General features: G+C 33.7%; 1 protein-coding gene across 1 annotated transcript; it reads right to left on the bottom strand.

The window, feature by feature from the left end:
* Positions 1 to 679: 679 nt before the first annotated feature.
* On the bottom strand, positions 680 to 26291 carry Rchy1 (Ring finger and CHY zinc finger domain containing 1). Its single transcript, XM_089247524.1, has 11 exons — positions 25354 to 26291; positions 23824 to 23929; positions 22854 to 22928; positions 21852 to 21916; positions 16316 to 16460; positions 13389 to 13964; positions 11828 to 11939; positions 9641 to 9773; positions 9175 to 9289; positions 5452 to 5561; positions 680 to 882 (listed from the first exon to the last, which is right to left on the bottom strand). The coding sequence occupies exons 1-11, from the start codon at positions 25956 to 25958 to the stop codon at positions 795 to 797; spliced, it is 2130 nt and encodes a 709-aa protein (XP_089103650.1). The 5' UTR covers positions 25959 to 26291; the 3' UTR covers positions 680 to 794.
* Positions 26292 to 26376: the final 85 nt, after the last annotated feature.

Raw genomic sequence — 26376 nt, 5'->3', positions numbered from 1 at the left:
CGACTCCATCTTTGACGCTGGGGGGGGGGGGCAATATCTCCACCCATGCCGTCTGGTCGAAGAAGCCTTCCCGAATGTTCCAGACTAATTGCGTGATTTCTTCTATTTTCCTCATGGTTTTGTTAGCTTAAGGGGGTTTTCAACAAACTACGCTAAACATAATTTTTGTGACAGTATTCACTAAGAGGGATACAACCAAAGTTCACCAATATGCGAAAAAAAAAAAATATATATATATATATATATACAGATGTGTGATTCCGGGATCAAAATCTAATTTTACTCCTCCGAATTTCGTCAAGGAGTGAAAACACTTCTTCAAATTTCAGGTAATTTAATAGTTATTTCTCTGTATTTCATGAAAAAATGCTCCTCTTTTTGCAAAACTACCTCTCAAAATTTTGGAGAGGAGAAAGGTTACGCTTCAAAATTATTTTTTTTTCAGATAACGCTGGGTACAACTGCACATAGCGAGTAATCAACAAAAAATAAGTCTGCATTAAATACATTAACTTTTTTTTTCAACATTTTTTGAATGATAGATATCATCAATATCACTAGCTATCAAAAGAAATGATTCAAACCCATTTTGAGTCATCTAATTGTGTCAGATTTTCCTAAGTTTGAGTCATTTGTATGGCAACAAGAAGTTTCCAGAGGAAAAAATCATATCAAAATATAAAAGAAAATTAAGAAAATAGTAATTTAATCAAAATCCAAATTTAATATAAACAGGATATATACAAAAAAAAGAAGGAAGCTCTGCTTCGTGAGTCAAGCACGAAAATGAAATGTTATGATTTTTTCTTCTTTGGACTCTGAAATCCAACAACTTTACGAGACATAGTTTTGCCAACACCGGAGTACTTGTGACTGTCATTCCTGAAAAATTCAAAATCAAACAAGAAAACTGTATGGGGCTAATGTAATTAATCATAAAGAGTTCAATCTTCTACAGTTAATACTAATAGAAATTTCATTCAACTATTGTCCTCAGCTATTTAGGCCGAACTAAATTCTTAATAATAGAAGATTGTAAAAAAGGAATGTGATCATAGGCAGCAATAGACATGTGAAAGTCTGGAAGGAGGGGGCACAATGATGATGTCGATACATGTATATACATAAAAAGGGGTAGGCAAAAAGTTTTGGATGCATTTTAAACATTAATTTAAAAATCAAGCAATGGACCTAAAAAGGTGTGATTTGCACAAAAAATACTTATCGTGGCCTACGATAGGGATCTTCAAAATTTTATGCTAGAGGGTAACAAAAAATTTGTCATGTTCTGCAGACACAGATTTGTGGGGGAAGGTGGTGTACCCAGTATAGTGATACATTTATTTTTTTATGAATGTGCTAAAGGAGTTCATAAAAAAAACCACCCCACCTGGCTTCTGACCTTCCATCCTGCCTTACACACACATGGTAATGTATCGTAAATCACATTAGTGACAGATCAGGACGGTCTGCGGTTTATGCATAGATGTGAAAGAAAACCAATATTACATTACTTAATACTAGATTAACATTACTTCCAAGTATTTTCATTAGTAATAGAATTTTAACTGACAAAAACCTTGCTCTAATCATAGGCGGAGATAGACTTGGAAGTCTGGGGGGGGGACGATGTCATTATTGCTGGGGGGCATGATGATGATGATGTCGACTATATATATACATTAGATCAGTCGACTCCACCTTTGACTCTGGGGAGCAATGCCCGCCTCCCCCCTCCGTCCATGGCTCTAATTTTATCTGCTCAAATGCTTTTATTTCACATGGAATGGTCCTTTTCCTGATGTCATTAAGGCCGGCATCACACTCAGTGGGGTAACTGGGGGGGGGGGAGAGATAGCGGAGGAGCGATTGCTCCCTAATCAAAATTTTGCCCACACATTGGCACCTATTCTCTTAAAGGACTTTTGATCTTTAAAAACTTGATGAAAAAAATTCAATTTTCCATTTTCTACCTTCATTGAATGAATGAAATAAGTAGATGAGTAAGAAAAAAAAATCCCCATTTATATATAGGCCTCTTGCAGTTTCAGTGATTGGGTTTGCACTAGTCATTTAAGAGAAGAAAAAAAAAGAAAGAGGAGGTTTTTTTTCATTACCATTTTTGAAAGTTGCTCATAAGTTCTCCATCTGGAAGCATGTTCAGATCAGCCTCTGTTCCCACCTTTATTAAAGGACAGAATCTTGCCCCCGCTTTTTGCTGTAACTTCTCTCCTCTCTCTGCTATTGGTCGTTCTCGGTATAACTCCTAGAAATACCTTACATAGGTGCCTCAGTTCTGAGGATATGGTGCTCACAAAATGCTCATTCTGTTCTAAACAGCCACCAAGAGCTTTGATTAAGATGCCTTCTCAAGAAGTTAGGCACAGGGACCTACTGTGGACCTATGAAGTAATGGCTAGGATTCAAGATCCAAGAAGTATCACCTTTTCCTTGGGTGCCTTAGGTAGAGTTTGAGTGCCTAGAAATATACTACCTTATATATAGGAGACTTGGCTAGATTTAGAATGCCTAGAAATGCCACATTATCTGCAGGAGCCTTGACAAGAGCTACTAGCGTGTGTATAGGGCAGTATCAAGGACTAGGAAAAGGTGAAAAACTGCTCTGAGCTTCAGAGCCCTAAAAAACCCAAGGAGGGTTTTGGGGCCCAAAACCAAACAAAAGGGTTCTGGAAGAGTTTTTCCTAAAGGTGGGTGAAATAAAAAACCTATAATCTTGGGTGAATAATGCTCTGAAATGCAGAGAATGAGAGGAAATTAGTCATCATGTTTGTACGATATAATATATTGTACTATACGTTGATGATGAGAAATTTTGTGTTGAAATGTGACTCTCAGAATCATTGTCTTTTTCATGTTGTGATTTCTTTCTTCTTTAAATCGCTGTTTGTCCCATCATTATGCATATACAGTAATTTGCTGAATGGGAGAAATTACTCCATGGAAAAAGTTCTGACCGGTGTGCTTGTTATAACTCATGACATGTACAGTCAAACCTCGTTAATGAGTCACTCTTGGGAGCGCAAAAATATGACTTAGTAAGCGGAGTAAGCCATAGCTGTGCCAATTCCAATTGGGAGTTCCAAAAAGTGACCCGGTAAGCGGAGTGACGTGTTAACCGGGTGACACACTAACGAGGTTTGACTGTATATCCCCCTTCCAATTGATTCAGTGTTTCTTAAACTTCATTCTTCTCTGATTTTTTACAAAACACACCCCCATAAATTTATTTCACTAGAAATAAATATACATATAATGTGCACAATGCCTGTTTCAGTTTTTCAACTTCAAGCAGAACTCCCTTTCAAACAGTTTCTCCAAAGAAAGCTGGTAGATCATCAAACATAAAAATTGTTTCAATCGATTCATACACTTGCCCCTTTCACTTCGATTTGGAAGATGAGCAGTGGCATTTCAAACACACCTCAGACATACTTAAATTCATTATGGACATATACGAAAATTTCCGGCACACACCAATTTGTTTGAAGCAGTGGTTCCCAAGCTTTTTTGGATTCATGATATCCTCTGTTTGTGTATCTGCAGTATAGAAGTATGTGATAACCACTGTCGACTGTGTGGGCATCATAATGGACTAATATCACGATGATCCCAGTTTGAACCCTACTAGTGGCTGACTGGAGTTAGTTTTCTTTCCCCCAATTTCGAGGTACAAATGCTAACAATTTTTTTGTTTGAAAAGTTTTCCCACAAAGAGCAGGCAGGCTTTCACCGTGGTATTTGCATAACACAAAATTCAGGCATCTGCCAGTTTTACATCTAATGTGGAAAACACATAGCAAAACTTCTCAAAACCACGCATAACTATCACATCATATATACAGGGTGATTATAAAAAAACTATCCCGACATATGGGCCCCTAACTATCATACCATTCACAGAAACTGAATGAAATTTCGGCATAAGGTATTTTGATGTATGCGCTCAAGAATTATATGGAAAAACAACAGTGTCACTCTAACAGTTACGGTTACAGTGAGAAAATTCCGAAAATATCAAATGGCAACACCAAGTTTTTTGTATTGGAATGTGATCTCCATTGTGAAAAACCCTAAATAGCGTTCGAACTGCAACTGTAGCATGAAAATCACCGGCGGTAGATAGGCTAAAAGTGAGGACAACCAATAAGGACAGAGAAGCAGCATAAAATAAAGCATTTTATTGTGTTTCACAAATTTTCCACATGACCTTGTGGAGGACTCATCACGCTGGGATCTCAGCCGAAGAAACGGTGTGTGTGACGAATGAAACGAACATTAATGCTCTGGTGCACGGCAAAGTCCTTTTTACTTTTTCCTTGCCAAGCTCCGGGGATTTTCGTGCTACAGGTGCCATTCCAATGCTATTTAGTGTTTTTCAGTATGGAGATCGCATTCCAATATAAAAAACTTGGTGTTGCCATTTGATATTTTCGAAATTTTCTCACTGTAACCGTAACTGTTCGAGTGACACTGTTGTTTTCCATATCATTCTTGAGCGCATACCTCAAAATACCTTATGCCAAAATTTCATTCAGTTTCTGTGAATGGTATGACAGTTAGGGGCCCATATGTCGGGATAGTTTTTTTATAATCACCCCGTATGTTACAGTCACACATAACATAAGAAAGAACTTTCCGGCATGAAACAATTTTTTTAGAAATGCTATGTCTTGGAAGTACATGTACGATTCAGTAGTAGTAGTGTACATGTGATATGTGCTTACGATAAGAGTGCAACATGATGAAAGCGGTTAAATGGAAGCATGTCTTCTCTATACTTCATTCTTTGTATATTCTCTGTACTTTCATATCTTGGAATAATTTTAGAGAGATATAATATATATTTTTAATTTTATTTTCCTATATATATATATATAATGTGTGTGTGTATGTATATATGTATGTATGTATATGATTTCCCAGATGTTTTTGGTGTTTGCGTTTATAAAAGTACACGAAACACAAAATAGAATTTAAATTTTTTTTTTAATTAATTAAAAAATTAAAATAAGTTAATCAGTTGAAAAGTAATTATTTAATTTGAAAAATAACATCAACTGAAAACAAAATAAATTTAATTTTTTAAAATTCAATTCAAAAATTTCAAGTTCTTTCTACTAATGCATAATTTTAAGGTTGCACTTGAAGCAAGAACAAAACATGGCGCATTTCTGAATTTCTCTGCCCCATTGACCAAAACCTGGCCATGCAACTGATTGCACTACAAGTTTTATAAAAGTTCTTTTTATAAAACTTTAAAAATGCAAACCACACACAATAAGCATATAGGTTATTTTTCAAGTTTTGTAAAAGATATTTTATTGAACTTTTATAGTGCAATCCTGGCCTTAAAAAAAAATTTTTAACAGAGTGAATGATACCGCTGACACTTTTCAAGAAATAAACTATTCAAGATAAAACTTTCGTTACCTGCTCATTTTTATTCTGTCCCTGCAGCCCTTACCACCTTCCCAATGAGTACCAGATTTTTTTGTCATCATTGCTGCACATGAATCACAAGACTTTTCTTTCCCATATGGCTAGAAACAAAAAATTACATAAAATGTTTTCAAAAAATCAAACAAAGATTAAATAACAGCTATTACTATTTAGTTTCCACTATGAAACAATCGGTTCATTCTATATGCCTGATCAGACCAAAAAATACTTCTTCACTCTGGGTCGAAATTTCTCACTTGGTACGTCTACCAACTTTTCACTTGTGTTTTTTCCCCATTTGGATTTTACTATGACATATAAAATTAATAACATATTACAATTTCTGTAGGCTTTTTTCCCCTTTATTATGTCATGAATAAATATTTTACCTCATTTAAAAGACATTAAAAACCCATACAACAGAGGTTGCCAACTAAATTTAACCACTGAGTTACTTAATGACTTTTTTACTCACCGAACACCCCCACCATGCAGCAGGAGTGACTTTGCATTACAGAATTACCAAGAATGATTTTACATTTTTTTAGTCTTTTATGAGATTATAACTAATCTTTTACACCACACATATACAACCAATGAACTTATTGGTAGCATTTGCTTGAATGTTACCAGTAAACTCATTGGTTGCAAACAGAGCCAGAACTAGGGGGTGGGGGGCAGCTGCCCTGGGTGGCAATTTTAGGTGGGAACAAAGAACACGTTACAAAATGATTGAATTTTAAAGTTGTTGGGGTGGCCGAATCATGCTTTCCCCATGTGGCAAAAAATGTAGTTATGGCCCTGGTTGCATATGATTGAAATTGGAATGCTTTCGTGCTACTTGGTAGCATGCACATTCCAGGCCTATAGCTCATGATCGACTGGTTGCTGCCCTCCACTACTGCACAGGGTGCATAGATAATGGAACGCACAGCAAATTACTGGCAAACTAGAGCCATACTTCTAATCAGAAAAAGTGTCCAAATAACACATACGACTCAGATAAGCCATTCATATTGCAAAAAGTTATATAGGTATTGAAATAAAATAAAAAATTTATATGGACACCCTGTGCTCAGAACCCAATTGGAAAGTTGCTTCCGTTTCCTTCTTCTGAGGCTATAAAAACTCCCAGTTTTCTAAATGCAATATTCACTGAGATATTTGAATTTGAAAAATTTTGAAAAGTTGGGTTGGGGGAAAACTGCATAAATGAGGAGAAGGAAAACATTTTCCATAAGTTCTTGCCATTATTTCTCAACTTTTCTACATTTTTGAATTCCAATGTCTCAGCGAATATTGCACTTATAAACATTGATTTTCTGTAGCCTCAAAAGAGACAGGGCGACAACTTTTCCAATTGGTTTTTGAGAACAGAGTGTCTGTATGAAAAACTAATTTTTTTTTATTTAATATCTATAACCCTTTACAACATTAACATCATATATCTGAGGTCTACATACATTATTTGGATACTTTTCTTACTGGAAGTATGCCTCAACAGTTTGCCAGGAATTTGCTGTGTGTGCCTTTAGCTATGCAATACCATTAGTGTACAGGGTGTCCTGTAAGTGATGGAAAGCCCTCACCTTATCAACTGCTCGTCATACAGGTACGATTTGAATATCTCAGTGAATATTGCACTTAAAAATGGATTTTTTTATAGCCTCAGAAGAGACAGGGCAACAACTTTTTAATTGGGTTTTTGAGCACAGGATGTCCATATAAAAACTTTTTTTTATTTTAATAACTATACAACCTCTTACAACATGAATGACATATGAGAACTATGCATTGCCTGGATTGGACTTTCTAATTGGAAGTATGCCTCTATGATAAATGGTTTGCCAGTAATTTGTGGCATGAGGTGTTAGCTATGTACCCTGTATATTCGATATAAATTGATAATAGGTCTTTAAATGTATTCTTGTGGTAATCATTAAACCTCACTTTTCCCAGCATGCTGGGAATAAACCAGACCCAACATTCAAAAAGCTGACGTCTCCGAGTCATACGGCCATGGCCCCTACATCCCATCCGGCAGCCGGCTTTCTAGGCTGAGATCTTTGATAGGCCCATCTTTTGTGAATTTATAGTGAAAAAAAAAATGCTAAGAATCCCCCAGGCCCCAAAACTAGAGCCTTGATAGTCCCTTGCACAGGTTCATGTATGTGGTATGCCATATAATGCTGGAGAATACGGTAGTAGAGGCATGAGTGAAAGTGTTTATTTCAATAATACATTACTCCAAAAATATGTTTAATTTCTCTTATGAAAATAATCAAAAACTCAACTTCAAAATTAGTTGAAAGAAATTACAGTAAACTATTTAGTTAGATATTTTAAAAATTAGCCTTGAAATCAGGTATAAAAAATGATGAAATCTTAAGTAAAAACACAAGAAACACTGAACAGTGTGACTAGATACTTCCCCACAAATTACTTCTAACATTTTATGGGTTGATTACTTCCCTCTATGCCAGTTATGGATTTTGGATGCATAGCTTATGCAAATCATAGAAATTCACCGAGTTCTAAAAGAACCCTCTTTCAAATCCCAAGACAAATCTATATATATATATAAATAACGCTTGAAGTGAACAGACATACTTCTTCAGCTGAGCAACTGAGCGTTAAGATTTGGTATTCAACCCAATTGGGAAACTCGGTCAGCGAGACTAGTGGTTAAATTTGTCCTCTGAAGACAGCACCCATTGGTGTTGAAATGCATTAGGACTTTTATTATTTTTTTTTGTATTTGCCTTATTCGTTGGTGTCTTATCAATATTCTTGGGCAAAGTTGATCAACTCTTCTATGAATGTTCAGCTTTGCCATGGGGGAGGGGTACACCCCTAGGACAACATAATCATAGTAGAATAAAAATAATCACTCAAAAATTCTATTTATTTTTTGTTAATTTTAATTGAAAGTTCATTAAATACAGCACCTCATTGGCACTAGAACCTAGAAGGCTCAGGCCACATGAGCCCCCCCCCCCTCCCAAAGCAACTTTCCGAGGCCGCAGAGTCCCTTAATAATTCATGAATATTCAATGCAATTTCAACCTACATACTTCTTGTGGGCTGTATATATATATATATATACACGGATGTCTAGCAACCCTAGACCCCCATTTTCTCCATATCAGCGCTCCTATGGCACCTATGACAAAAAGCACTCTTTCCAACACAAGTTTTGAGAGATCGACCATGCACTATGCAAATGAAACTGGGTCCCGACCCCACCATGCTGAACCACTCAAAAACATGTTTTTAGCCCACAGTGTGGGGCAATTTTGATGGAAAACAGGGTGTTTGCACGTTTGGGTATTGAGTAGAATGGCGGGTTTAGACACTGCTTTATAGATTGCCTTCCGCGCACAGACAAAACAGATTGGCTCGAAGTTTGTCTTCTCTCTAACTCTTTCACATACGTATATGAATTCATCATTACAGTAAAGATTGATGCAATGAAAAACATCAAATAAAAATAAGTAAAACACACAAGAAACTCAAAGACCCGTTTTTTAAAAAACAGATTTCTGTAGTATTGAGAGTGTCTCCCGTAGCTCTGTAGTTTATTACAGCCGTCCGCAGCAGTTGGCAATTCTGAGTATGATATATGAAGAGTATGTATAGGTTTTAATAGAATGAAATGAAATATTTATTTCTTATACATGAGAAAAAAAAGTGAGCACAAGAAACAAGGTGTACCTGCTCTTTGCTACAGAAACCACAAATCATTCGAGTTGCAAATTTCATTTCATGCCCATCCTCATTCTCCTCATGACACAAATCACATGCATATGCTTTACCACAACATGGGAACCTGAAAATTTAATAAATTAGTACTGTCATGTCTCAAAATATATGAAAATTGAAGTTCCTGAATGAACAAGTGAAAAAAAACCTTCTTTGCTTATTTTATAATGCATCAAGAAAAGTATACACAGCTTGTAATGGTATCTATAATCTATATCTATTATAATCTATAATCTATTGATCTAGGATTGATTCTGTACTTCTAAAAACAAAATGCTTTTCAATTTGAACATGGTGGAGTTTCTATGAAACGAACTATGAAATAAATGGTTAATTAAAATTGCTGATTGCTAATGAAAACTACATTGGTTCAGTTGTACATGATGTGAATGTTAAATATTGTGACAGAGTACCATACCTCAACCACCTATGACTCTTTTTATAATGTTTGCAAGCTCCGTTGTTAGGTAGCGGTTTGCCCTCTTTGAAAGCAGGATCCCTGGATTTCTTTTTGCTGCTTTCATACGAGACTGCAAAACTTGAACCTTTGGCTGGAATCAAATGAGATCTGATGTTAGATTAGCTAATCACACATTAATATACACGTGATTAAGATAATATATTTTTGATGGAAAAAATTCACATTTTTGTTGTGACTTCATTAAAATTACATATTTTCTCTCCATTAAAAACCATATTTTAAAAACTCTGGTTATATAGATCCACCCTGTATAGCCAGAAGTCCTGTAACACATTTTAAAAATCAACCAATTGACATTAAAAAAGTGTGGTTTGCACAAAACCTTATCATGTCCTAGAAAGTTTTTTGTTATTTTAATAAATTAAAAAAAAGTTAAAATTTCAATCTCAGGTGGTGCTGTAAAACAGAAAACTCAACATAACACATAAAATGCAACACAAATAGTGCATAATTGATACTTATAACAATTTGTGTTGCATAAAACTATCATATTTAAACATGAACATCCCATTTACCTGTTTAGATGTAGCTCAAGCTAAAAAAGGCATTCATATCAAAATGAGACAGTTTTATGTAACAAAAATTGTCTTGAACATTAATAATACACTGTGTGTTGCATTTTATGTGTTTTTCGTATTACAGCACCACCTGTGAGTAAAATTTGAACTTATTCTAATTTATCAAAAAAAACTTGAACATGAGAAGTAATTTTTTTCATTTTATTTTCCTTATGTGTAATTGGGGTCTATATTAAGAATTCATGTTGATATTATTCATATGTAATTTTTATAGCACCTCCGCTGTTGCATGAGAATATCCTTTATTTATTTCCATTAATTTATTTAATATATTTTATTTATTTTCTATTAACTATACTATTTTTATTCGTAACTACTTTTTGTATTGTTTTTTTTTTCCATCATATATCTGAAATTAATTTCACTGAACTATATTTTATAAACCTATTCATTGTAACAACCAGAATGGGACATTTGTCTCCTTGATTGGCAATAATATCATATAACATGTATTCACACAAATTGTAAAATAAATTTGAAATTGAAAAAATTTAAATTTAGTGCAAACTGCACCTTTTTATGTCAATTGGGAATTGGAGGAAGGCTTGATTTGTTATTAAGTTTTTAAATGTGTTCTGGGATTTCTTCTGTTTGCCAATTTATGTATTGAAACCTTAAAAACAGTGGCAGTGATTTCCACTTTTTTCAGGAAGGGGGGGGGCGGTGGCAAAGAACGTGCACTCAATGTGTATATATATATTTGTGTGCATATATATATATATACCATTTCCAGTGTATTTTCTAAAGCCGATTCCCCCCCCCCCCCCAAATGACGGGCCTGCTTAAAAAAATTTTCAACTTTTGATGGAAAAAATCAATTTTTCAGCTTAAAAAGGAGTCAACATTAACTGGAGTGTTTCTGTTTCAATGAAAATGGTGTGTGAATGTGTCATGATTAACTCCATGGCTGTTATCAATAAGAAAAGGCGGTGGCAAAGAAGGAAAAAAACCTTAAACACTTGAAAAAAATTCTGCACTGAAATGGAAAGCTGAGATATGTATCTATCTTTCTGCACCAATTTTAGCCAATTATGTTGATAAATAAAGAAATATCATAAAAAACCCCAAAACATGACACAATCTTGCCCATTTTCACGGTATTTATCTGAAATTTTCATTCTCGAAATTTACTGTTTGTCTTATCCCCTTCATACCCGAGTCAAAACTGACTATTGATAAAACAAAATTTGATTGATTGGCATTTATTGTATGTCAAAACACCATTTAAAAAATTAATTGTAATTAGGGTTGATTTTTTTTTCACTAGGACCATTTGAGTTAGGTACACGTGAGTGCCTCAGGTCTTAACTTGAAAAAAAGAATCATTAAAAACCATTTAATACTGTTTAAAAATGACTTACACATATGTGTACCTAAGAAGCAGAGGCTATATAAGAGAGAAAAATGCTTATTATATTTGAAGAGGAAAGGTATCTTAAATTCAGGCAAATGGAATAATTGTGTCTCATACTTTTATATGTTAAAGTAAAACAGTATCATTTCAAACAATCACACATAAAATATTCATAAATAAAATCATTCTTACAATTAGTATCTACAGTTGTCGATTCCTGAAATTTCACAGCTTGAGCACTAATAGAAAACTTCTTATTGCAAAATAAGCACCATGTGATGTGTGGTTTGCCAAAATTAATACCCTATATCAGAGAAAAATATCAAATCAAGAAAGTTAATTCAATTGAAGAAATTTAAGGTTTCTTTTCCGTCATGGTTCAGTTTGTCAATAAATTATTCAACTCAGAGAGATGCAGTCTTAGTACAAGTTTATTCCATTCTACAAATATATATATATATACAGTCAAACCTTGTTAGTGCATTACCCAGGTAATGCATCACTCCATTTACAACAGGTGACTTTTTAGAGATCCCATTGTTTTCCCCCCCCCCCCTCTCTCTATGGAGATAGAATTCAAATTTTATTAAACTCCTGATAATGCATCATCTCACTCTGCTTAAGCTTAAGGAGTGAATTTATGAAAAAAACTCTTTTGAAAATTATATTTGAATCGGAAACTCTTCATCCATATACATGATAAGTTCAACATAAACTCTTACTACGTCAAAGATCTACCTAGCAATTCAAGCAAAAGCCACTGATTTCCTCTCCCCTTTTCACTGCAGGCTTTTTGACAGATTCTTTCAACATTGGGCTACTTCTAATTTTGGAATGGTTCAGCTGGAATTCTTTTTTCTTGGCGAGTTGCGGTTCTTGGTCGGCTTTTGCTGAAAAACTATGTTTTTGGTTTTTTTTAGAGAGAAACAAAAAAATTTAGTTTAAGCCACTCAATATTTTTGTCTGCTTTTTGATGTTTTAAACAAATCTCAGCTGGGTGATTGTCAAGCATTTGTAACCCTGTGTTCAACCTACTATCAGAATGTTCTCCAAATTTAAAAAAGTTTGTTCACCTTTAAAGACAAAGCAGCATTACAGTGGAGGAATATGAATAATTGGCCTATTAAGAAAATTAGTATCGAGACTAGAAAGCACAACAGACTGAGACTTCTAATTTCTATCTTTGGATAAAGGGATCAATTATTCAACTACCAATTACAAACACACAAAACTCACCTGCGTTGTTTTTTGTTTTTTTTCAGTGAAAAATAAATATATATATTTTTCAAACTCATAAAGAATATTTTATTTTTAGTTATGATGTTCTAAAAAGAATTGAACTGCTGCAGAAGATGGCAATACTTTGGTTTCTATGAACATGTGGAAAAATTTACATATTTTAAAAAATGAGCAAAAGTTAATATTTTTGTTGTTGAAATAAATAATTATGTACCAAGTAAATATTAATTGATTAAGGAAAACTCGAGAAATCAATTTTTATGACTGAACTCGTTTGAATAACTAAATTTTTTTTCCTGCATGAATGCATCAATAGGAAGACAGGAATCAGCACGGCTATCACTCTCACTCTGTTTAGTGAGTCATTGCTTATGAGGTCATATTTTTGGTCTCCCAAGAGTGACTCATTAACAAGGTTTGACTGTATATCTCTTCCCAGATACAAGATCTGGTGTGAAATAAAATTTATGTATTCATAAATTCCTTAAGGAGTGACGGGAACAAACACACTTACATCTATTGAACACTTTTTGTTACAATTCAAGCAACAGACTTGGAATTTGCACTGAACAAAAGCAAGATCTATTGCCTGGCATCCTGATGCATGAAGGTATCCTAAGATACAAGAATAGGAATGAAGAATTTCAGAGTAGAACATGGCAGTCAATTTCTGGTGGCACTTAGAGCAGGGTTTAGTCCAGTTGTGTCTAACTGGAGCGGATACTTCACATAATGTTTTGCATCTTTTGCATTGAACTGTAACAGCGATTCTCTGGCACTCCAGAGTTGCAACACTCTCTCGCAGTTCCAAATAAGACAGTTTTATTTCTGTTCCATTCTTCACCCAACTGGTTGATTGACTGGGTTTTTTAGGGTTTTCATTACTACAGTCCTCTGGATCACTATCATCATGGCTGAAGGATCCTTTACTTTCGAAGTGAGTTTCAGAATCTTGAATGGAATGTTCATTCTCCTGATTCCCTGAGCTTGCATCATCCCCAGCACGGTGTTCACTCATCACATCAATCTGAACAACTTCTTCCAACACTGATTTTTCAGAGGTTTCTCGTGTCTCTTGTTCATGATGAATCTGTGGAAATATTGAAATGATGGTAACTTATATATTTAGTACAACACTGATATAATAAGTATATAAACTAGATGACCATACTATATGGAACACACATACAGTATGGTGAAAAAACTATCCACGATTCAACGGTGGAACAGCAATTGCTTAAAATGAAAGAAATGGGATGAAAACAAAAGTAAATAATGCAGAATATTATCAACAGAGAGATAGATAGATTCATGGCATGCCATGGAAATGCTATTTGGAAATGCATGTGTAACTTTGTGTAGCTTAGTGTGGGCATCATTAAAGCACAAAATGTGTCAACAGTCGAGAGCCCCCTATATTAAATGAATGCAATTTAAAGTGCACATTCAGTATGTTAGGAACAGAAATAACCCCGAGCAAATGGTTACGACTTTATGAGTGATACTGTTGAAATTTGAAATTAAACTAAAAAATTTACTCAAATACAGAATTTCAGTAAATTTTATCCGAAGATAGAATACTTTTGGGTGCTCCTTAACCCTCCGCATGCTTCCATCATCCAGGAATGATGAGCATGCTCAATCATCCTGTGATGATCTTTTTTTTTTCAAGGAAGTTTTTCAAAATGACGTACAGATGGTGTACACATATATATATTCTAGTTTTTTATTTTATTATTATCTCGCTACTTTCTAACAGGTTTGCTTGTACTATATGGGATGATTGTACATTGTTGAGTAAGAGTACATTGTAGAGTGCCTGCCTGTCTCCAATCATTATTTTGTTGGTGATTGTGGGTTTGAAGTCAAATTCTTTGTTTGTATCACACTTTTTCTCCATTGTAGTATAGAATGAACCTGCGCGCGCACACACACACAAAAGCATTAATGAATGAAGGGACAAGGGATTGATTCCGTTGAAGGCAAGTTTCTGTCTCATACAGTGTCCATCTTAGATAGGTTTCACTGCACAGTGATACCTTGGCTAACAAAATTTTCAGCTAGCTAACATGATTCCGGAACGAATTATCTTCACTACCCATAGTATCACTGTATTTGCAATGCATATGTTTGAGTGTCATCGTCTTTCACAAAAGAGACAACTGAAAAAAAAAGGAAAATTTTTTTATGCAGCCATATTTAGAGCAGCTTTTCTCCAAATATTCCTGCAGCTTAAGGGTTAATGTAAAACTAGATTCAGCCTATGGATAGCATTTTGCTGAAGCATTTTGTTTTTCTTTGATCATTTCTGTGTCATGCATGAAATATGCCAGAGAGGCTTATCTTCTTAAATCTATTCATATTTTAAAATGTTTGTTTGAGTTAAATATAATTACATGTGTTTTGATGAATTTCATACAATACATACATAAGTATAGAAATATAAAAAACACATGTAAACATTTGCAGCTGGAGTCATTCCAACAACTTGATAGTTGTTTTCGGTTACTAAAGATAGTTGAATGATTGGTTACTTGTGGTTCGAAATCGAGCACAGAATTAGATATTCCATCTGTAGCTGCAACACACATATAAAGGGAATAATTATTATAAATATAAACAAGAATCATTCTTCCTTTTGAATAGAATGTCTATTTAAAATAAATACATCTATTTTTTCTCTTTTTGACCTTAGGCAACATGAGACGCTACGCTCTGTTCAGTCTGAGGCCGTCTTCTTTCTTGCCAATATTATTCAAAAGTTTAAAGATTTCCATAGCTTCATAGTTACAGCAAGTAAAGTAATAAACAAAGATTTTGAATATGATAATGTATGAAATTATACTTATGTAAAATATATCATATTTCCAGGGCCGTAGTTCTAGGGGGTCCCAAGACAGACTTTTCCTTGGAAGGTAAATATTATGCAAATATTATGCAAAATATATGTGTATATTCATGGCCCCCACAAGGTGGGGCTGGCAGAGCTCCAGCCCTGGGGCCCAGGATAATTTTTGTTTTTTTCATTATTAATTCACTATAGAAGGGCCTGTGAAAAGTTGGTTTGGGGGCTCACTAAACATTCCAGCCTATGCCCTTGCTCAAGGATGGGGGGGGGGGGGCTATGTTTATATTTTTTTGTGAGCCCCCCCCCCCCCCCCCATTCACCTTGACACCCAGTTGCCCCCAGTAATAGGCCTGCATATTTCTTATAACAAATCATCATACAAAAGTCTCAACAAATTACTGTAAAAATTTATTTACACTTTATTAAGATGTAGCTAAATAGGAAATCATGAAGAAAAATATTAAAGAAACTGATATTGAAGTTAGTTTTTATCAGCATCTTACTGATGTTAATTTTATTATAAGAAAACAATTATTATGCAAAAAATAAAACATGAAGCAGAATGGGAATCTCCCAATTATAGAGTAAAATACCTTTTGTAGCTCATCAATACAGATGTCCTTATAACTAATATCTAACCATTTCAAAAATGCACTTGCTACCAATTCTACTTTGCCATAGGAAAGATAAAACTTATGCCTTCCAGTCAGAAAACCTTGTATGCTCTGATTTAATGACCTAAAAAAAGACAAGAATTCATTACCACGAAAAGGGGATTAATGCCTATTCAGTTTAATATAATTTAATGTTATGATAACATTTCAAAAATAGAATTGAGAATATATTTGTCTATTTAAGAAGCTAAAGCTATCAGAAGAGAAAAGGCATACAAAATATTTTTCTATCATATAGCTTTTCGTAAATTTACATACAAATATTCATGACCTTCAGAACAAGAATTAACAATTAGGATGATATATAACCACATCAAAGTGGTTATATATCACTTGATGTGGTTATTATACATCACATCCTGTCTTAAAAAAAGAACACAGTATGATTGATCAATAGCTAAATTTCATTGTGAAGAACAATTATTCAATAATATTTCTGTGGAAGAATTATTAATGATCACAAATATGAAAAACCCATGAATATATCAGATAATCTTTCTAAAAACATATATATGCAGAACGCTATATAACAATACCTTCTTAACAATGTTACTCTTTGATCCTGGGATACTTTTCTTAGAATTAATGTACAGGGTTTTTGCACAAATGGATGACACAATTTTAAACATTTATATTGTCATAACTATTACACATAATATAATCTGTGATACATGAGAGTAAAGGAAAACATTCTTTTTTCAACACTGCTCAATAGATGGCAGCACTTCCATAGAACACAGTGACTGAAATTGACTGAACTAGAGTTACAAGACATCTTTCCTTTATGATGTCATTTCAAGCATCTTCTACGTTTTACAAAACTCACCCCTTTTGTCCTCCTTTTCAGGTTCCCAGAATTACTTTTCATTTTTTTCCTGAGGAATTTTTTTTCACTCTAAAACATACAGTATATCTTTTGTTTTTTTTCACCACTCATTTTTACACTTTGACCAACTGCTGCTAAAATTGCCAGAATACAAGAATCCAAGTTACCCCCAAGCAAGGCAGATGCTATTTCAACCATGGCTCAGCTTGCTCCCGGATAACATGAAAAAAGCAGTTTGAAAAACAGCTCTGGAAGAACAAAACAGAACATCTATTTTCACACTAGATGACCTGAAAGGGCCGATGGCAGTCATTTTGACTGCTGCTTCTTTTTAGTGCAATATATTTAATTACACAAAATTTTTACAATAAAAAACAACAAGCATTATCCCAGATGATTAATTTGTTAATTTTGAAGAAATTTACCTTCTCTTAAGCATACAGGGTGTCCATAAAATGACTTTCCAACTATAAATATGAAAATTCAGAGAGCAACTGTGGACAAGATTTACTATGAAAAAAATATAGATAAATATTGCATTTACATCATCGTACATTGCTCCATTTTGATGATGTACACCTTTTTATATGTATATCACGGTCTTTTTTTTATTCACTTTATTTAGTTGTTTGTGCAAGCTATGGATAACATATACTATTATGCCACTGTAAATTTGCACTATGAAAGAAAAACTAGGGCACTATCAAAATTTCATACTAAAAATGAACTTCTAAAGAATATACAATTAAAAAAAATACATCTGTCTTTCTTTTTCATCAGTATTATCTGATTCAGACCAGCCACTTCCGGAATGACAACTTTCTCTTTCAGGTAAATATAGCAGAAAATCATGATTTTCGTTGTCAGAGTTTGCATCGTAAGTTTGTTACTCAGCTTCAGATTTACTGTCAGAAATATCACTTAGCACTAATAAAATTAGACTATTTTGTTCCAATGCATCCTTTTTCTAAGAGCCATTTCTACACACTGTGAATGAACCCGTTTCCTAGGAAGCTTTCAAAGCAGATGGAGGCATTAAGAGTTATGAAATATCCAACTAAAACAAAAACTGAGCTTGTCAGGTAAAGGATCAGAAAAAAAAAAGATTCCTCAGCTTTGATAATAGAGGATATAGCTAACTAATACATAGTGTTTTGATTGTGGATACATACTGTCCCTGCCAATAGACATTTTAGATTTCCCAGTAACTCCATGCAAAAAAAATAGCATTATTTTATTTTTTTTCCTTATTGATATGTTACTCCTGAATATATGCTGTGTTGCGTGTGCCATCAGGGAAAGATATAGAATAAACCTAAAAGCAAAAGTTTATAACAATGCCCACCACAAGAAGAAACCATACAATTCACATATAGCAGTCAAAATGACTAGGCAGCATGAACATGAAACAAACGCAACCCAACAACATAAACACATTAGGGCCAAGCACACACTCTGAACACATACTCTGGCATATTCGTTTGAAATTCCATAGAGGAATATGCATGAGGTTGCGTGTTTGGTTAAGTAGTAGTAGTCAAAATGACTGCTCTTGGCCATTCTAGGTATAAGTGTCGATATCTCCCTGCTATCTATTTAGCAATGTTGAAAAAAACTTTAAATGTTTTTCTTTATTTTCATGTATCACAGGTTATATGCAAGGTTGTAAGAAACCCATGTCTTTTGGGTAGAATACCCGGGTTTTTTGGGCAAAATGGGGAAAATTGAATTTTCTTTTTCCACAACCACAAAATATCTAATTTAAACATGTGTACATCTTACACATTATGCCTAAATATATATTCTTAGTGCATGTTAAACTATGTATTTGATTAATAAAATTGGGAATAATAAAATAAGAGAATAATTGTTCAGGTACAGCCCAGGCGAGATTTTTGGGCAAAATGGAAGGAAAATTTAATTTTCTTTTTCCACAACTTCAAAATATGTAACTTAAACATGTATGTACAACAGGGTGGGTTGAAAAAAAATAAAGTTTCATTTTCAAATTGCTATAGTGCGGAAAAGTTGCCTCTTTTAATAAGAAGAAAAACAACAAAAAATTTTAAGATCAGTTGATATCTTCCGGTCGCGCATACTACTTAAAGATTATGAAAATTGACAAAATTGAACATTTTTCTTAATTTTTTAATATTACTTAAAATTTGACGATCGACATGCAAAAGTTTGTTATGTTTATTTTATGGTTCAATAAAGTAAAATAAATTAAAACATCATTGATATTTCAATGTTTATCGGTCACGCAATGTGTTCCAAAAACTGGAATTGACCAAATTTTTGCAAGTTTCATTGTGCAAAAGTTAGACTTTAAACATGAACACTTGGAAAAGAAACAATAGAAGAAACTGTAAACCAGTAAATCCTAGTCACACAATTTTGGTAACTATAATGTAAATTACATACACTCTCCTACTTTGGATGGTTGATTGGATAGAGTGTAGGTGGAACTCGATGTGCAGCCACCTCTTCATGGTAAATTCTGGGTCATTTTGTTCTGACAAAGCATGCGAAGAGCTGCACAATGAAATTTGCAAAAATTTGGTCAATTCCAGTTATGCGAACACATTGTGCGACCGATAAACATTGAAACATCAATAATGTTTTAATTTATTTTACTTTATTGAACCATAAAATAAGCATAAGAAACTTTTGCATATCGATCATCAAATTTTAAGTAATATTAAAAAAATGTTCAATTTTGTCAATTTTCACAAACTTTAAGTACGATGCATGACCGGAAAATGTCAATCGATTTTAAATTTTTTTACGTCATTTTTCTTTTTATTAAAAGAAGCTACTTTTCCGCACTATAGCGATTTGCAAATAAAATATTTTTTTTCGATCCACCCTAATGCTCATCCTTTATGTGTAAGCCTACATCTTATATTATGTCTAAATATACATTTTTGGTGAATGTTAAACTATGTATTTGATCAATAAAATTGACCATGATTATTAGTAAGGGAATAATTGTTCACACACAAACACACCCACTTCAGTGTAATTATATCTGAACCTTGAGTCGTATGCAGAACTGCAGCAAGAAAATTGTTTGTGGTAAAATAAATGAATTTGTAGATAATGAAAATTCTGAGAAATCAGAATGGTGCCTGAATTTTTTTTTTCTCCAAATTTTTCAGCAGAAAATGTAACCAAAAGTGTCCTGATAAGTCAAAAATAAAACCTTTCAGCTATGTAACTCGAACCACAGTTTTTTTTTATAATCAAACCCAAACTTTCAGGAGCTAAAAAATCTCATGGTTCTTTTTTTCTTAAATTCCTCACTGTTAAAGAATATCCCTACTTCATTAAATTAAATTCTGAAATATTTTTAAAGGAGCAGTGATAATTAAAAAATGATCTGGCTAAGAGGAGGAGATAAGTCATTGTGAGGATTCATTACTCTGGAGGTGTTTTCCACTTGTCCAACTTAACCATTTTTGGGAACTTAAAACTACAGAATAACTTAAATTATCATTAAACACATAAATGTCAATAACATTATTATATATTAATATCACTTTATACAAGAAACCTGTCATGTATAGCAACAGACCTACAGAATACCTTCATCTGGCTGATGATTTTAACAGGCAAATTTTCTGGGTCAGGTTTGTATTATCAGCATCTTGAAAATTCAAGCTAAGGCTTATTTTCTGCTTAGGTGTTATTTTCACATAAGAAAAACTATACTTTTTATTCTGTTTCAATTGAAGATGTTTGTTGCCAATGTTCAATTCAAGAATCCCATAGTTATTTTCTTTTCATTATGAGATAATGTTGTTTTTGTCTCTTGATATTTCAGTTATGAAAGTCTGACGTACCTGTATAAAACTTATATATATTAAAACTTAAGTATTGCAAAAACATGTAAATATTTTTTGAATGAAAATTCAGTTTACATACATTGGTTTACTTTTTCACAGATGCTTCAATTTATTTATACAAGGATTTGTGTGTGTGTGTGAAAAATTATTGTGTATTATAAATAAATTTCTGTAGGTATGCTTATCACATATATCAGGTATATTTTTTAAACTAAGGTCCATGGTTACAATTTTCTGTTTGCGATTTCTTGTAAAATATTTTAATAAGTGGATCTCATACCTAAATGCTTACATAAAAAGGTAGAAGAATTATAAAAAAGGGTGTTTGTGACTCCAAGAAATTATTTATTGTCACATTTTTGTTCCTAAAAAATCATTAAAAATTTTTCAAAATATACATATTCTAAACACCGCACTATGCAGCAATTTTTGGAATACATTAACTAAGCTCAAACTAAAATTTTAACCTGAAAGTAACACATTTTCTTCAAAAACAAACAATATTCCCTAAAAAAACCCATTTTCCCCAAAAAAAAACCAGCCCGGGGGGGGGGGGAATGGGTATCTACCCGGGGAGCAAATTTGACAACCCTGGTTATATGATGTGTTAATAGTTTTGAAAATATAAATTTTTTAAATCGTGCCATCCATTTGTGCAAACCCTGTATTTTGTCTATAATGATACATTCAATAAACCCTTGTATAACTTGGGAGTTTCAATGCATATATCACATATATTACTCATACAAATTTTGATAAATTGGATTGGAAGAATATTTACTTGGCAATAAAATCATATCCACCAGATCCACGTAGTTTTTTATAGATGAGCTCTAGGTGGCAAACCTGAAAATAATTAAAGTCCATATTTTAGGTACATGATATAAAGTGCATAACAATAAAACATTATTAGAGTATACCAAGCGTATGAAAAACATGGGGTGTATAAATTATCTTTACAGCAATTTTTAACTTATTAAAAACCTGGAAAAAAATAAGGTAAGGTTATATATATACACATAATATATATATATATATATCAACTGTCTAAAGACAGGAATCATAGTTGAATTGCAAAATTTTACAAATAAAAGTCATCAGAATATGGTATAGACCAGGCTTAACAAATTGAAAATAATATTTAGTGCCAGTCAAATTTTTTAGGAGCCAAGTATGGTTTTTTGGCTAAAAAAATTTTCCTATAATATTTTCAGACTTTTCTGACACTTGATAGCCTCTTCTTAAGTTAACAGATGCACTGTCATAAAATCAGAAAATCTGTGACATCCACAGACTTGAATTTAGTAATCTCTTATAAAAATTTTGATTTTCTAGTGATCATGGTGACCTGGCTGAAGTGAATTTGTCAATCCCTAGTATAGATTGTCTTTAATGCATCCCACAGAAAAAAAAGTTAAATGGCACAACATCTGGTGATTCAGCTGGTCATAAGGTATAAGACAACCATGATCAATCCATCAGTCCAAAAATTTCTAATTAAGTGAACCCTGGAATGCACGTGCACTACAACTAAATCTAAAAAAGCTGTAAAAAACATTTATGCACAAATAAATATGTGTCACTGTTATGTGTACAAGCATTATAGCCTTGTAATCTTATTTCTGTAAGTTATGTTGAGCCTCAAAGACCTTTGATATAATAGTGAGGATTACAAAGGTCCTCATCATCAGAATAAGCAGCAAGCATTTCTGTTGCATTGTGAGACTGCAAAAAAAGACAAGTAGCCTAAATACTAGATGCAACAAAATTAACAATGGCTTACCTCTTTAGGATAGGATTCTTCGAGGACCACCCTGAGAACATTTGGGCGAATTATATTCAGATCCTCATCGTAAAGCTAGAAAAAATAAATTTAAAAAAAAAATTTATGAATCAATTAAACTTTTCAACTGTAAATAAGTGTGGAAAATACACACTTAACATAATCTAATTAAGCATAAAAACATACTTTTAAAAAAACTATACAGATATATAAAATTCTCAGAAAAATCTCTGCCCAATAAAGCAAATACAAGGAAATTTACAAAACTCCTGATGCATTTCGACACGCTATGGGTTTTGCCTTCAGATCATAAAAAAGATCACAATGATCCCACTTTGATTTGACACACAAGTTTTTTCTTAAACTTACATTTTCAAACCCCCTAAACATGCTTTACCACAGAATAAACAATGGGACATTGATTACATTCCATGTGTTGATTGCCTTCTTAGTTACATAGAACAGACAGATACCCACAAAAACTAGATTAAATGAGCATGCTCGCTGTGTTAGAATTTAAGAATGCAAAAAATCTACAATTACCGCTCACTGCTGGCAAGAAGGCCATAGATTCAGATTTGAGAAAGCAAGAGTTTTTCACAACGTAAAAGCCCACAGCTGATTTAGACTACTACAAAGGTAGAGGGATTCAAAAATAAATTGGGAAGTGACAATAAATCAACAGAACTTTCAGTCCTGAGCTACAGCCTGCATAGCCCCATGTATTCCCCACACAGCTCTAATTTAGATATACAGTTGTACCCACTTATAACAAAAACAGAAAAAACAGTGAAAATTCATAATATCTATATTCATTATGAGTGAGCTTGACTGTATTTGTTTCAAGTAAGAGGATTTCCTGGAACTGTCCAAGAACATTGTCAACTGTTATGTCTTAACTATTCATCCAATTCAATTCCTCCAAATTAATTTCATAATTGAGAAGGAAAAAAAACTACCCTATACAAACCCAACATGGATCCTCATTATAGACAAATTCAGCTATATATTTCTCATCATCTTCAATAACTTCATACTTTGGGAACCGTTTCTGCAGATAACTGATTTCAGATGATCTATGAAAAAAAATACAATGATATGTATAAAAATACAGATACAAAAATATACAATGAAAAAAAAAGTCAAAATTTTGTCATGCAAAAAACTTAAAGCAATCACTTATTTGAATCACCACATCAATTAAAATACACTCCTTATAAGCTGCTAACCCAGTGTTTCTCAAAGGGGGCAGTTCAGGGAGGTAGTAGAAGCTATAGAAATAACACGGGATCCTATGGGTTGGCTTTAGTTGGGAGAAGATTGAGTTTTTATTGGAGGAAAATAAATTTCTGAAGAAGGAGGGGAGTGAAGGAACATGAAGTTTGGGAAACTCTGCTCTAACCAAATATAGAAGTCTATGACTAGTAGACTCATAACCAATAAGGACTTCTCAGTACAGTGGACTCTCGCTAATCCAGCAGCGCATATCAGACCAAGGTATGCTGGATTACCAAAATCACCTGATTACTGGAACTTAGCCTAAATTGAAAAAGCCAGTTTAAGCAATAGGCTATAAAATTCCGTGCACAGACATGCATTGTGACATGTTTTTCTCTTCTATGCTTGAAGAAAGCACATCTAAAAATGTGGATTACTAGACGGGCCAGACTAGTGCACGACTGGATTATAGAGTTCTCAATACAAGAGCTTAACAATCCTTAATCACCAGGTAGCAAAAGTGACTAGAAAACCGGTATTAGCACCTAAAATTTTCTGCATATGATTGCTAAATGGGAGTCTATAAATGGCACAAAATTTTCTCACACCTGCTACTATATAGCCCTGATTCCACATGTCTCTTGTGTAGAAAGTGCTGTTTTCTGTAGATGTGATAAAAAAGATATGTGGTATGCAAGTTATATGCTGCATAAGTTGCACACCATAGTCATCATTATTTAATCTGCAAATCTGTGAGTTATTGATGAAAAGAATAAGTCACATCTCCCAGTACTTTGAACGACTAATAGAAAAGCTTGGACTACCAAAACACTTATTATGGATTGTTAATGGAGAAGAATTCACTGATGTAGAGATGAAAGAAAATACAGAATTAATTAATAACAATTCAGAAATCAACAGAGGAAGGATTAATCGATTACTGACTGCTACTGAAACCGAAGGGATACTTTTATGAAGATGATCAAGATCAAGAAATAGCAGAAAAGTTCATAATGGGCAACATAGCAAAGGCTTCATAAGTTTAAATTGGCAATGGATTTTTTTCACATGAAGTAGATCATCTGTGGTACGTTTTCACATTAAAAAAAAATTGGTGAAGGAAGCCATGTATGTGTTTTTACTATACTCTATAATAAATTAACTGGAATTTAGAAGAAATGACTGACATTCTGTTCTTTTCAGAATACTGTAAAAATTAGACGCCTAAAAAACAAAATTGGGTTTAGCTGTACATAGCATGCAGACATTTTTTAAACCTTACCTCACTTGCTTTAAGTCTGTGTCACTTAATTTCGTCAAATCATACACTTTCCTGAATCTCAGTGCCTGGAAGGTAACTCTTGGCTCTTGAGTCTTTGTAATCCTCTCAGAACTTGTATCTTTGGGAACTTCTTTCTCTACACTTTTAACCTCGTCGTCTCGATAGGAAGCATTATCTTCACCATATAAAGCGATATTGTCGAGACTTGCACAAACCCCTTCTACATTAAATGCGTCATCTTCGTTGGGTTCTGCTGAACTTTGAGCTGGTTCGGTAACAAGTGACGATGACCTCAGCTTGGGAACTCCATCACTAGTGGCTTGACCTGATGAAGATGCTTGCGAATGCTCTTCACACTCGTCTCCAGAGCTTGGTTCATTGCGATCCGGTTGAAGTTGTTCCCTATGTCTATGAGGCCGATTCCCATAGTAATTTGAATTCACAAAGACAGTGTAGCTGCGATGTCTCGACGTCGCTGATCTAGGATGGTAATATTTACATTCTCTTCCATATCTACAATAACCACAATTAAGATAATAGAAGCATGGTTTCACTTTCCTGGGCCCACTATGGCGAGTTCTAGAGCCGCTGCTAGAGCTGGACATCTTGATGTAAGCGATAACAAAACCCTTCTAGCCAAAGCGGCTAGAGATTTTTAATACAGTTTTGCTTCTAGCACATTCACAGATTTCTCAATGTTTCACAAAACTGTTGCTTCAGTGGTCTTGAACATCAAGGGGATCACCATTGCGCGGCTTCATCAACTTTTAACTATAAAATACAATAAAACTACAACTTCAAAACATAATAAATATTCAAGCTGAGGAGCGAAAATGGTGTGAATTTTGTCTAAAAACATTTAAAAAAAACGAAATTACACGACAAAATCAAGTAACAATCTATCGAGATTACATAAATAGTTTGTAAGATTATGAGATAATTTTTTAATAAAACCCCGTATAACAACGAAGATAATCGTGAATGTTGATGATATTCTTTCAGCTTCACGATCATTTCGAGAGT

The sequence above is a fragment of the Pholcus phalangioides genome, unplaced genomic scaffold, assembly GCF_987345545.1.
Source record: "Pholcus phalangioides strain wild (caught in Gottingen) unplaced genomic scaffold, Ppha-v1.0 ptg000003l_1, whole genome shotgun sequence".
NCBI classification, from domain to species: Eukaryota; Metazoa; Arthropoda; class Arachnida; order Araneae; family Pholcidae; genus Pholcus; species Pholcus phalangioides.
This window is presented reverse-complemented; position numbering and strand designations above follow the sequence as displayed.